This window comes from Tyto alba, unplaced genomic scaffold, assembly GCF_018691265.1.
Source record: "Tyto alba isolate M040663 unplaced genomic scaffold, T.alba_DEE_v4.0 Super-Scaffold_41, whole genome shotgun sequence".
NCBI classification, from domain to species: domain Eukaryota; kingdom Metazoa; phylum Chordata; class Aves; order Strigiformes; family Tytonidae; genus Tyto; species Tyto alba.
In genome coordinates, this window is record NW_024881317.1 from 8,886,513 (window position 1) to 8,899,076 (window position 12,564).

The 12,564-nt window shown below is 55.2% G+C and overlaps 1 protein-coding gene across 2 annotated transcripts; it reads left to right on the forward strand.

Moving 5' to 3' along the window:
- Positions 1-5,314: 5,314 nt before the first annotated feature.
- On the forward strand, positions 5,315-8,744 carry LOC104357704 (apoptosis-enhancing nuclease). Of its 2 annotated transcripts, none has more exons than XM_042804389.1 (4): positions 5,315-5,380; positions 5,876-6,531; positions 7,401-7,601; positions 7,958-8,744. In XM_042804389.1, exons 2-4 carry the CDS (start codon positions 5,878-5,880, stop codon positions 8,159-8,161), a joined length of 1,059 nt encoding a protein of 352 aa, XP_042660323.1. In that variant the 5' UTR covers positions 5,315-5,380; positions 5,876-5,877; the 3' UTR covers positions 8,162-8,744. The 2 variants fall into 2 exon arrangements, with proteins under 2 accessions (XP_042660323.1, XP_042660324.1); XM_042804390.1 differs by having other exon boundaries at positions 5,354-5,421.
- The last annotated feature ends 3,820 nt before the right edge of the window (positions 8,745-12,564 follow it).

A 12,564-nucleotide genomic window follows, 5' to 3' on the forward strand; every position in this document is an offset into this window, starting at 1 on the left:
GACAAATTGTTTATTGGGAAAAGTTACGCAATTTCAGGTTGAGTTTAACTAATAGCTTTGGCCAGGTATGGGGAAAAAAAAGCAATTAGGATTTTTGTAAATGCAGTTTTGACATGTTGTGTTTAAAAAAGCTGTTTCCTTTCAAAACATATTAAAAAAAATATAATTAAGTCAAAATACAGATCACACACCTAATGAGGACATTTTGTTTCTGACAAAATGAAACGATATTTATCAGCTTTTCTGATATTTATCAGATTTTTGCTGGTCCCTGCCCAGCAGCGGCACAGGTTTTCTGTGACATTAAGTGTGCCCTTTGAATTTATTGCTCCTGTCGTCTCCTTTCCAGCACTCAACTGCTGCAGGCACCCAAGGAGGGACAGGAGGGAGGTGACATGGTGGATGCCCTGGGCATTGGCCACCAGCATCACCTGCAAATACTGCTGCAGAAGGGGTGGTTCTTGGGCAGAGGGGAGGATTTGGGGAAGCTGAAACAAAGCCCCTAGGTTTTGGGGCTCCGTCCAGCATCATGCAGGGGTGGGATCAGCGGAGCCCAGGGGCAGCCCTTGCAGGGGATGGAGTCTCACGTCCTGGGGGTGCACAGCAGGTCCCTTGCTTGCTCCCAGCTGAGACAAGGCAGGCAAGGGGGTTTCAGACTAATGCCCCTCCAGACATGCTGCCCCCATGCATCCCAGGGAGGAGCCCCTGCACAGTCCTTGTTGCCAGCACCCAAAGCACGAAGCCACCAGAGGCCACCTCCACCACAGAGCGGTGGAAGAGTGGGGGCACGCACCTCCTCACACATCACTCTTCAAAATAGATCTCATTAACCATCTCAATTAACACAAGTCAGGCCCTCTCTCCTCCTCATCGTCCTCGCCAGAGCCATACATAAAAATAACTGTTTATTACACAGCGGGCAGAGCCCAGCTTATCGCTGCAGACAGGAAATTGCTGCGCAGAAACCGCACGTTTCACTTTTAATAAGTTTGGCAATAAAATGTCTTGTCAAATGAGGCCACGACAGGGCGATAATGAAGATTCCGCGTGGCCTGTAATTGCTTACTGCTCTCCTGGGGGCGAGCCAGAAAGTGGGGAGTGAGACAGGAGCTATATGGCAGCATCATCTGCCCTCCCTCCTGCTTTGGGAGCACTCCTCCTTATCCCCAGGAGCATCAGCACCCACCAGGACATGACTGAGGAGGGAGGAGGAGGTCTGTCCATTTTGGAGGGATAACAGGCAATTCCTACAGAGCAGTGGAGGAAGTGTCAGAGGAAGAGGGAGGCTGTTGGAGCTCCAAGGGAAAGGAGAAGGTTTTCTGCCTTCCAAGCAGGACTTGCTGGCACTGAGTAGTCTTCAGGGCTGGGCAAGTGCTGTCGTACCCAGTCTGTCCCTGTCCTTAGCCAGAAGGGGTATGGTCTCCTGGAGGTTTTGCACAGGTGGGCTCAGGATGGGCAACTCAACTGCTACGGCTGAAGCATCGAGGATGTAAAGCAGAAATGAGGAATGAACTCATTGACCAAAACCCTGTGGATATTCCTCACTTCACAAACATCCTCACTGATGGGAGCTGCAGAAACCCTTGGCCCCTGCGGCCAATGTTAACATTCACACACTTCTTGCCTTCCTGCCCTCCAGGTTTAAGGTGGTTGAGCACTAGTCTGAAACACGTGCTCAATCCCAGCCCAGCTCCACTGAGCGGAGAAGCCAAGGACTGGACAAGCATTGGAGAATGAACCACTTTGCCCTCTTCAGAGAGGACTGGGGCATGGCAAAGGAGAGGTCGCAGGGGCACCCCTGTGCTGGACCTCTGCTCTGGGGCAAGAGGGTTGCAGCACCCCGAGCCCCATCATGGCAAAGGCCAGGGAGTGACATGGTGCCTGTCTGTTCTGATGACATCACGCTGGTGACCTCAGACCAGCAGCTGGTGACATCTGCAGCTAGGTGGCTCCGGCTGCCCGAGCCAGTCCCTTGCACCAAAGGATGGTGGTGGTGTTTCCAGGCGCTCCCTTCATGATGAGACCTTCTTTCTCTAAAGGAAATCAGGTCCAGCAAGCGACTGGTCACTGCCCTGACCTATTGCTGTAGCTTCCCAGCTTCTGTTTGATCTTCTAGATGCCGGTGGACACAAACCAGCCCAGTCACAATCCTATCTGGAGTGATGGGAGCAGCTCAAGGGAGCCCTCATGGAGGGCCACAACCCACGGGTGAGTGATGGGGAGGCACTGTGCAGCTAGCAAAGCCCAGGAAGGTGAAGCAGTCCCTCATGTCCCGTGGAGGCAAAGCTGGGTCCTTGCTGCCTTCTCCAAGTTACCTTATCCCCAAGCTTCTCGTTCCCATCAGCCATCCAGCATGGACAGCAGAGAGGAGGCAGAGAGGTCTGGGGTGGGAATGGGTGCAATCAGCCCTGCAAAGACGGGCTCAAGCTCCAGTGTTCTGCTAATATGAGACAAAATGAGCCATATCCAGGCTGGGACTGAGAAATGAGGCAGTTTAGAGTCACAGCAGGAACGTGCTGGCTCTGGCAGGGACCGTTGGCAACCGGCGGGCTCCCGGGCGGGCGGGAAGCTTTGTTTGCCGGCAGCACTGCTCTCAGGGAGTTTACCTGGAATTACTGATCGACATTCATAAACATGATCATGTTAATTGGCTGCAGCAGCCGCCATCTCCTCCCAGTGCTGGGACTTCATCTCCCTTCCCATCCCAAATGTCAAGATGTCTCTGTTCCTCCATCCGCTTAGCACCGCAGCTGAGGACAGAGAATCAGCTGGAGAAGGGAAAGAGGAAGAGGACAGGTGACTCCATGAGCCCGGAGCCTGTGACAGACACCCGCTGCCATCACCTCTGCTCTGCAAAGTAGCACCTTGAAAATAAACCACAGACAAGGGGTCCATGAGCTCTGCAGGAGGCCCTGAAGCCCCAGGCAGCGATGACCTGGGGACAGGCACCTTGGCTGGAGACTGGCTGTTATTGCAGGAGCAGGGACCAAGTGGCAAGAGAGGGACCAGCTCTGAGCTGAGGACAGAGCCACCCAGGCTGTTCTGCCTGAGATCAGGCTGGTGCTCATCTTGCTTGGAGCAGGGCCAATCACTTATAGTAAATTATTCATCTGACAAATTTAGCCTGTTATTCTAGTCGTGCTCTACCCAGAGTTTTACAGATTTCGTTATTATTTCAAATTGTGCAAACACCACAGAAACCTCTCCCGGGCTCTGGCGCGCTCTGCCTTCATCTCAGCTCTCGGCTCATCTGCCACATCCGAAATGGGATTTCCACCATCTGCTGCCAAACTCTCCACCCCCAGTGAGTCCACAAGACCTTGTGGAGACAAGCAGCATCCCCACTGGGCACAAGGCTTCTCCCAGGGGAGTGGGTGCAAGCCGTACCCTTAACATGGCCAAGGTCCTCCCTTGGTGCTTGTAACTCCCTTCAGGCTCCAGTGCAGATCCCAGCAGGAATGCCACTGCCTGCATTTACCCCCTGACTTTCTGCACCTTGTTTGCATCTTTTCCTTTGCTGCTGTTTTTTCCCTGCAGAAGTTGAAGCTGGAGTTGATGTGAGGACCGCCTTCTGGTAACCCAGAGGTCAGCAGGAACACAGGAGGCCATGGTACACAGATGGGTCCATTTAAAACTATTTTGACTTTTTTCCACCTCTATCCTTGTATCTGGGATAGTGGACAAAAATTACACTGCTGTTCCTTTGCAGCCTGGTCTATCGTGGCCTTGGGGAATCAGAAAAAGCTTTTCTCTTCCTCCTCATATGCCAAATTTTTCTCCTGTTGAGGTTTTTCTATAATCACAACAGTACAGCTAAGATTTCACACTGCCAAGGGGAGATGTGTGCCCCTTCCAAAACATAAAGCCTGGGAAAGAAGGTGTCACCAAACAAAGATGAGAGGAGATGGATGGGTTTGTTGTGGGTAAGCCAAGACTGATCAGACCCACGAGTGCAACAGCAACGTGTCCAGGGAGAATATATCAGCCAAGATGCACCAAACGGTTGAGGCACTTGAATCTCCCACCCCACTGCAGGGCATGAGGGAGAAAAGCAGTGGGACACGCCACCTCCTCGCCCGCCCAGATCCGGTGGAGAAATGCCACGGGCAACACAAACCTGTTTCTCTTGCACAGGGGCTCAAGCTTGCTCCCACTTGTGCAGTGATGATTAGCTCACACAGTCACTTAGTGGGAGAAAAATGGGGCGAAGTGGCTCAGGAACCCCAAATGAACTGTCCCTGAGAGCTGTGCTGCATGGTTTCTCCAAAAATGCCAGGAACCAAGACAATTTCTACATAGAGACCAGCCAGGGCTCTCTAGAAAGTTAGTGTGGGACACTTGAACTACTCTTATTAGAGGAATTATTTAGCTGAACAGCAGGGACAGAAGCAATATATGCAAAACACAGAGCTACAGGTTTAAGAAGCCAGGGGGAAAAAAAAAAAAAAAATAAAAAAATTGCAGAGTAATCTAAATTTTTTTTTTCTGACCAGGCAGAAAAAGCTCATGAGTGATGAAAAGGGGTAATAGCAGAGTGTGAAAACACTTGTTCTGCATCCCCGCATCGCTTAAGCCCCCTTGGTGGCAGGGAGAGGGGAAGCTCAGCGTGGGGCCCGCGGGACGAGGACAGACACGGTGCCTGGCTCCCTCTGGAAGACTAGTGATTTTGTTGTTGTATGGCTCATCCCACCACAACAAGTCACAGTCTGCCTTAGGGCGCACGGCCCCTCTGGCGATGCTCAAGGCACGGGGACGAGCTGGTGACCGGGGCTGCCTGTGGCCCTTCTCCATTTCTGACCACCTCGGCCGTTGCTTTTGTGAGCCTCGAGAGCGAAGCAACGAGAGGCAGGTCTGAAACCCCCCGCGCCTGCACCCTGGCCCCCCGCAACCCCGGGGAACACCCCGGGAGAGCCCTGAGGATGCCAACCCACTGCTGCGGCGCCTCAGCCCGCCCTGCAAGGGCGGTGCTGCCCCAGCCAGCAGCCCGAGGGTCCCTGGCAGAAGAAGGGATGCTGACAGGATCAGCACTGCACCCCAGCAAATCTGCAGCGCACCGGTGCTGGGCTGAGCTCCAGGGCGCAGGGGGTGAGTACCTCGGTGTGCATCCCCAACCCCGCCATCCAGAACGGTCCCTTCCCACCAGGCGTAGAGGTGGGACGGGCCAAAAACCCAAGTCTTGGCGGGGTATAAACGCTCCCCGCGTTACAACCGAGCCGCCTTATAGTGAGGCGGCGGCGGCCCCGCCCCGCCGCGGCTGCGGGCACCGCCCCTCCCCGTATGCAAATCGACGCCCCCTCCCTCCCCGCGCAGCCAATGGGGAAACGGAGAGGGCGTGGTCACGGCGGGACTTGCCCGGGCATGTGAGCGCGGCGGCTTCCGGGTGAGACACGTGGGAGCCGCGCCGGGTGCGGGCGAGTCCCGGTGGGTCCCGGGCGAGCGGGGGAGGGGGGGCCGAGGGCGAGCGGGGGCCTGGGGGTGGCCAGTGGGGCGGGTGGGGGTTTGGGGGCGGGTAATGGGGCTGGCGGGGGCCTGGGGCTGGGAGTGAGGTGGGGAGGGCCCACGTAATGGGCAGGCAGGGCCCTCGGGGGCGTATAATGGGGTGGGCAGGGGGCTGCGGATCGGTAAGGGGGTGCGCGGGGCCCTGGGACCGCGGGTGGGGCCGGGCAATGAGGGGGCGGTGGCGTGGGGACAAGGTGCGACGACGTGTCCCGTGTTCGCACTGCCCACACCGTGCGAGGGGGGGCGGGGCGGGGGGGGGGGGTGTCCGTCGCGGAAGGCGGGTTGTTGCTGTGGGGTGTGTGGGCACTTTTGACCGGGGGGGGCATGAGGGCTGCAGGGGCACTCATGCCCCCCTCCCCTGTGCCCACTCCGGCAGGGATGCCTCCGGGAAAAGGCCAGATGAGCCTGCTGCTGCCCGCCCCGAAGGTCACCCATGGCCCCGCCGCGGGGGGCTGCGCTCAGCCCCCGGAGGGTCCCGGCTCAACGCAGGGTTGCGGTAAGAAGAAGAGCCGTAAGCACCAGCGGTTCATGGAGCGCAGGGCGCTGCTGGAGCAGAAGGGGCTGCTGAACCCCCGCAGACGCCTAGGCAGCCAGACCCCCGTGGCGGGGCCGGAGGGACGTAGCACAGCCACCAAGACAGCTGGCACCACGGCAGCGCGCTGCGGGAAGGTCCCCAAGCCCAAACAGGTCGTGTCCCCATCCCTGTCCCCATCCGCCTCTCCGGATAGCATAGCCAGGCACCACTCCGTGCTGCTGTCCCAGAAGAAGGGCAGCTCCAAGCGCGTGCGGATGTCCTCCACGCTCCTGCGCCCGGGCAAGTACGTGGCTATCGACTGCGAGATGGTGGGCACTGGTCCCCAGGGCAGGCTGAGCGAGCTGGCGCGGTGCTCTGTGGTGAACTACGAGGGGGATGTCATCTACGACAAGTACGTCCAGCCCGAGCTCCCCATCGTGGACTACCGGACACGCTGGAGCGGCATCACTAAGGAGCACATGAAGGGTGCAATTCCTTTTAAGGCTGCCCAGGGGGAGGTGAGGAAAAAGAGATAAATTTAAAAAAAAGAAAAAGAAAAAAAAAAAAAAAGTCAGTGTGTTACCTGCCAGATGCCAGCTGGGATATTTAGTGACCTGTGCTGAGGCACAGACACAAGCACAGGACGGGGAGCCTCTGAAGCTGTGCAGTGTGTTGGTTTGCTTGTTACTTCTCTATTCTGGGAAGGTAAAAGTGTCCTGGTTTTGGCTGGGATAGAGTTAATGTTCCTTCTTAGTAGCTAAATAGTGCTGTGCTTTGGATTCAGGATGGGATTTGGTACAAGAAGAATGCTGATAATACACTGATGTTTCCAGTTGTTGCCAAGAGATTAAGGACTCTCCAACTCCCTGTGGCCTGCCCGTGTGCATGTGCACAAGAAGCAGGGGGGGAGCGCGGCCAGAGCACCAGACTCACATTGGCCAATGAAATATTCCACATCATGTAACGTCATGCTCAGTATATAAAGGAGGGGTGTCTGTGAAGGAGGGGGTTCCCTTTCACTTCTGGGATTGTAATTTCGGGATTTTGGTGTTTCAGGATTGCTAGCCAGGAATGGGCTGGGTATCAGTCAGCAGGTGGTGAGCAGTCGCATTGTGCATTGCCCATTTGTACTTCCTGTTACTGTTTTATTCCAATTATTAAACTGTGTTTATCTCAACCTACAAGTCTCCCTTTACCCCTCCAATTCCCTCCCCCCATGCCCTGAGCAGTGAAAGGGTGAGCTGCGTGGTGTTTGGCTGCCAGCCGGGTTCAAACCACGACAAAAAGCTAGAACTGAGGAAACGGAATTTAACACAAAATGGTTTATTTTATGCTTCATTGGTGTCTCTTGCTGTACTGCCTGTCTAACCCTTTCTGACACTTCCAGATCCTGAAGATCTTGAAAGACAAGATTGTAGTAGGACACGCCATCCACCATGACTTCCAAGCCCTGAAGTACTTCCATCCAAAAGACAGGACTCGTGACACCAGCCGGATCCCCATGCTGAATCAGAGGGCAGGGCTGCCCAGCAGGGCCATCGTCTCGCTCAAGAGGTTGGCCCTGCACCTGCTCCAGAAAAAGATCCAGGTAAGCACCAGAAACCTTGAGATGGGGAGGGGTTCCTGGGTTTGCTATGAGCCTGTGTCCCCCCCATCTCCATGGCTGCTCTATGTGAGATGGAGATGAACCTTGTTCATCCTGTGCTTCTGTGATCAAGCTGGGGGAGCTCAGGACCCCTCAAGCTGAACATTAAGCATCTCGGTAAAGCAAGGGCAGGATCTGTGCCCTCCAGAAAGTGTTCAAGAGATGTCTGCATCTCCTTGGCTGCGTTGGACCTTTGCCATCTCCAAAACCCCCTGCACTTGTATCCTGAGCAAGCAGACACGACACGTGGGATTTTTGCTGCCCTCTTTATCTAACGTGGCTTTTCTCCCTTTGTTCAGGTCGGCTGCAAAGGGCACTCATCGGTGGAGGATGCTCAGACAGCCATGGAGCTGTACAGACTGGTGGAGGTGCAGTGGGAGATGGAGCTGGCCCATAGCATGCCCCCCCGGCCCCCAAGCCCCGTCACAGACCCCACCGCAGACAGCAGCCAGTACATGGATGACCAGTACTGGCCCACAGACCTGATGGCAAGCAGCCTGTGATGGGGGACAGTGTCTCCTCCACATGTTTCAGGCCATCCTGGTGCCTTCGGCTATTAAAGGTGGAGATGGCTGCTGACCTCCTTCCCAGGGCTTGTGCCTCATGGGCTCTGCCCGGCACCCAACCCCGCTGTGGGCAGCAGCACAGGGGAGTCGGACACCCCCAGCCCTGCTCAGGGATGGACAAATGGTAACACTTGGACACCGGCAGTCTCCCAAAAATGCTGTCTGCAGCCTCGTGGTATTGCACAGAAATAAGCGCGATGGCTGCGCCGTGGTCACCTGTCACTTGGTGCTCAGGGGTGAGCAGGGTCCTGGTGTCAGCCTGGAGGAGCCCCCATGGGGGTGTGATGGCTGCAGCAGTGGGCCTTCCTGGGGGAGGACTGAGGTGTCTTACTGATGCCCAAAGGCTGCAAACCATCTGAGGCCAGTTAAGCAGTTTCCTCCTCACTTTCTTTGCACAGTGAAGCCTGAAAAGAAAGTCTGGATCTAATCAGTGTCCAGCATGGACAAGAGCATAGAATGCACTTCAACTAGACCATTCACATAATTGTCCAATTCTGAATTAAAAATTGTTCTAGCTAAACCCTTGTGTATGTACTGCATGATCTCATCTGGCAGCTCTTCAGGAGAGGAGAGGGCAGGGATGAGGTTGGCAATGTCTACCATGCCATGCCAGGGTTTAAAACCCACCTACAGCCAGAAAAGGTGCTTTGAGTGGCCTGATGGTGGCTGGAGTAAGCAGTTCCTTGGGGTTGGTCCCCTCTGCTCTGGGGACACCCCTGTGAAGGCAGGAGCAGCAGGGGATGGGCTCAGCTAGAGCCCTGTGGTCCAGTGCTGCCGGTTGCCTGGAGAAAACCCAGTGCAAGAGAAAGCATCCTGCTATGTCACCCTCCAGTAGCCGGGCTGCCCCAGCTCCGGGAGCTGCCTGGGTTGGGATTTGCCCACCCCACAAGTCAGGGATGCACGCAGAGTCTGGGAGGGAGAGCTGTGCCTGCTCTGAGGGGTGGGCACGATGCTCAGCTGTGGTGTGGGCTGCTGTGATGGTGTGGGGACGGGGAGAGGGTCACCTGCAGTGGCTCTGCCCGCAGGCTGCTGCCTCTTGGGTGACATATGTAGGTACCTGTGGCTGCACAGATGCACCCCAGCCGGGTGTGCAAGCACCAGAGGCGCGGTTTGGGGCTGAACGTGGGGAGTCACACACCTCCCTGGGGAACCGCAATTGTTACAGAAAATTGATATTTTTTTTTTGCCGGGTGCCTCAAGGCTGAAGCCACCCCTTTAGCACAGGGGTCCCGCAATCCCACTGCCTGGTCTGTGAGATGGGAGGGGGCTGGAGGGCTCTGGGGAGCCCGGGTACAGCACAGCGGGTACAGCAGCCACACTGACATGGAGACCACATCCCCTGCAGCCAGGCTGGATGGGTCCCAGGCTTTTCCCAGTGGCCAGGGGGAGGGAAGGGGAGCTCAGGCCCAGCCTTGGGAAGCGGCCAAGGCAGCCGGGTGACGCAGGCATACCTGACGCACACATCAGTGCTGTTACAAGACGCATCTTGCGCTTCCCATCTTAACTCCTCCCTGCCCGGCAGAGGAAGCCGGGGGACAGCTCAGAAATGCTTTGCAGCATCAGCTGTGTCTAAAAAGCTTTGCCCTCCCCATGGCCCAAGCACAACCATCCTTCAAGAGAAATAATAATAACCTGGGCTGTGCCGTGAGCTCGTGATCTAGGCACTTTCCACCAGACCTGGTAGGAAACATGGCCTCGCAGTAGGTCTTTAAATGCTGCTTGTGCCCGTTTGTCCCAGGCGTGTTCCTGATGCAGCAAGCTGTAAAACACAGCCAGCACCAACCTCCGTGTGAGCCTCAGGATGCAGCACAGCTGAGCCCCAGCATGATGCTGTGCAATGTCAGCAGGACCTGGCAGGGTATGGGAGAGACCTGAACCCCCATGGCGGCACCCAGGGGGGTACAGGAGGAGCACAGCTGGCACAGGTTATTCTCTGTTTCCTCCCTGCTGCTTCCACCTTTCCCGGGGTGGTAGGAGACAAGCAAAGCTTTAGGAAAGGTGAAAGCTCGGCGGGTCAGCAGATGGTAAGGCTGATGCAGCAGTGCTGTCTTCTGCTCCCAGGAAAGCAGACCCGGAGGAAGGGCACAGTGGAGGGATGCTTGTGGCCGTATAACCTAGCCCATATAACTGCATCCCCTCAGGGAGTACATCAGTTAGTGGGAAGTTTGCATGCAGTACCCCACGGCTCCCAGCTTGTCCCCTCAGCCCCCCATGTCTTACCACCCCATAGCACTGACTTGCTCTAAGCTACGTGATGGTTTGATGTGAGACACAGGTGTTTTGGGGTGAGGCTGAAGAAAGCTGCAAAAGGAGGTGGAAGGCTACCAGGCTTTATCAGCCTGTGACTCAGCCTGCCTTGCCGTCAGCCAGTGGCAAGGGGATGGCGTAATTAAGGGGAATAAAAAAAAAAAAAAAAAAAAGAAAAAGAAAACACCAACCAAAAACCCAAACCAAACCCCAACATTTCTGAAGTTTTGAGCATCCAAACAATTTAGTGAGCCCCTCTTCCAAAAGTAAGCCTGGGCTGAGCGCCAGGCAAGGCACAGGTTTCTCTAAGCACTCATCCCCTGTGATTCAGGGCAGCTTTTTCCCCCCCTGCCCATGGCAGAACTCCCGTAGCCTACCTGCACGGCTCCGGGCTTGCACAGTGGCATGAGATGCTGGGAAAGTCCCAGGCTGCCTCTAAGAGTTTGTCCCCAGTGCCACCACACTTATTTAGCGCTCCTGCCAAAATACCCTCCCCTGCTTCGGGGAGAGATTTGAAGGCAACAAGGCAGCCAAAGGCCGGCTGCTCTTTGGTGTTCACGTGCCCTGCAAGCTCTGCTTCTGTGCCATGATCTCCAGCTCCTGGGGAGGCTGAGAAAAAAATCTTGGGAGGTCAATCCCCATTTACATCAGATTTGAAGGTCTGGAAAAGCCCTGACATTGTTCATTGCAGCCCCTCCAGCCTCCCAAGACAGGGTTGCTGATAAGCAAACCCCACCACGGATGATGAGGGGTGGTGGCAACTTGCTCCCTGCCTACGAAGTGATGTTTGTTCTGAATAATCTGAATGGCAACGTTCATGCTGTTTGCACCCAGTGAACCCTTCAAGAGCTAATCAGGATTTTCACAGGTGTTTTTGAATATTCACCTGCATGCCAGGGAGTTGCTATGGCTGAAAGCAGCCAACCTTCACTCTGGTTCATCACTCGAGCGGCCTGCTGATGCTCATGATGGGAGGCTGAACATCTTTAGGCAGGCTGAGCATCTTTAGGCAGGCGAAGAAGACCTGTTCTGGCTCACCATTTACAGTAAATTTTGTGATAATTGAAGAATCTGCAGAAAACTTGGCCATTATCTCAACAACCCTGAATAATGATTAACCCAAACCCACAAATCCAGCAATGGGCTTTTTTATCAGAGGGAAAACATTGTCAAATGAGTTTTTTCCAGCCAGCTGCGAGAGCAGGTAATTGATAAGCCCGTCACTGGAGAGGAGCTGAGCCAATGGGAGCTGATGGCGATGGCTTTTACCTTTGTCTAGCAACAGCTTCTCCTTGAGAAGCAGATGGTAATTCAATGCTTTCCCTTGCTTTTATTGAGCTCCCCACTTCTCGCCCTCCTGCTACATGGGGGTTTTCATTGGGGGGGACACTCAGAAACTGAGTTTCATGTGGATTGTCCCCAGTTTTCTTCATGTTGGCGTCAGATACCCATAGGGTGTTTGAAACAGCGGCTGTACCAGGGGACCCTGCACCAGGGATGTGGCTGACCCTCCTGCATTGACAGCTCCTGGCCATGGCCCAGCACCAATCCTGGCTGCTGGGGGGCTGTTTGCATGGGGACCATGGCTGGGAGTGGCATCCCCTGATCAAACACCTGGTTTGCTTTGATGGTGGCTCTGGTTCTCACGGTACACGTGGCTGAAGTGCCACATAAGCCCCAGATGCCCAGGGGTGGAGTAATGCCAGCACCTCATAACAATAAGAGCAAGCCCCTATCCTGGGGCAGTCTGTCCCCTCGCTGTGGGGACACAGAGGGATGATTTGCCCTGTTTGCAGGCAGAGAGGAGAGACTTCACTCAGGCGACTCACCAGAGACTAAACCAGTTGCAGCGGAGGGAGGAACAAGCCTCCCTGTGCCCCAGCCCCATCAGTACCCCCACCCACCATCGCCCCTCTCCTCTACATCCCAAACATAAATTAGAAGGCAGAAAACTCACAGCTTGCTATAAATTAAAATCTCAGGAGTTTTAATAACCCACTTGGCCGGAAGAAGCGAATAGGTGTGATGTGGAAATGAATAGGCACATCTGGCAGCCGCTTAGCACTTTGGCTGCAGGAGGGGTGTGCGTGTGT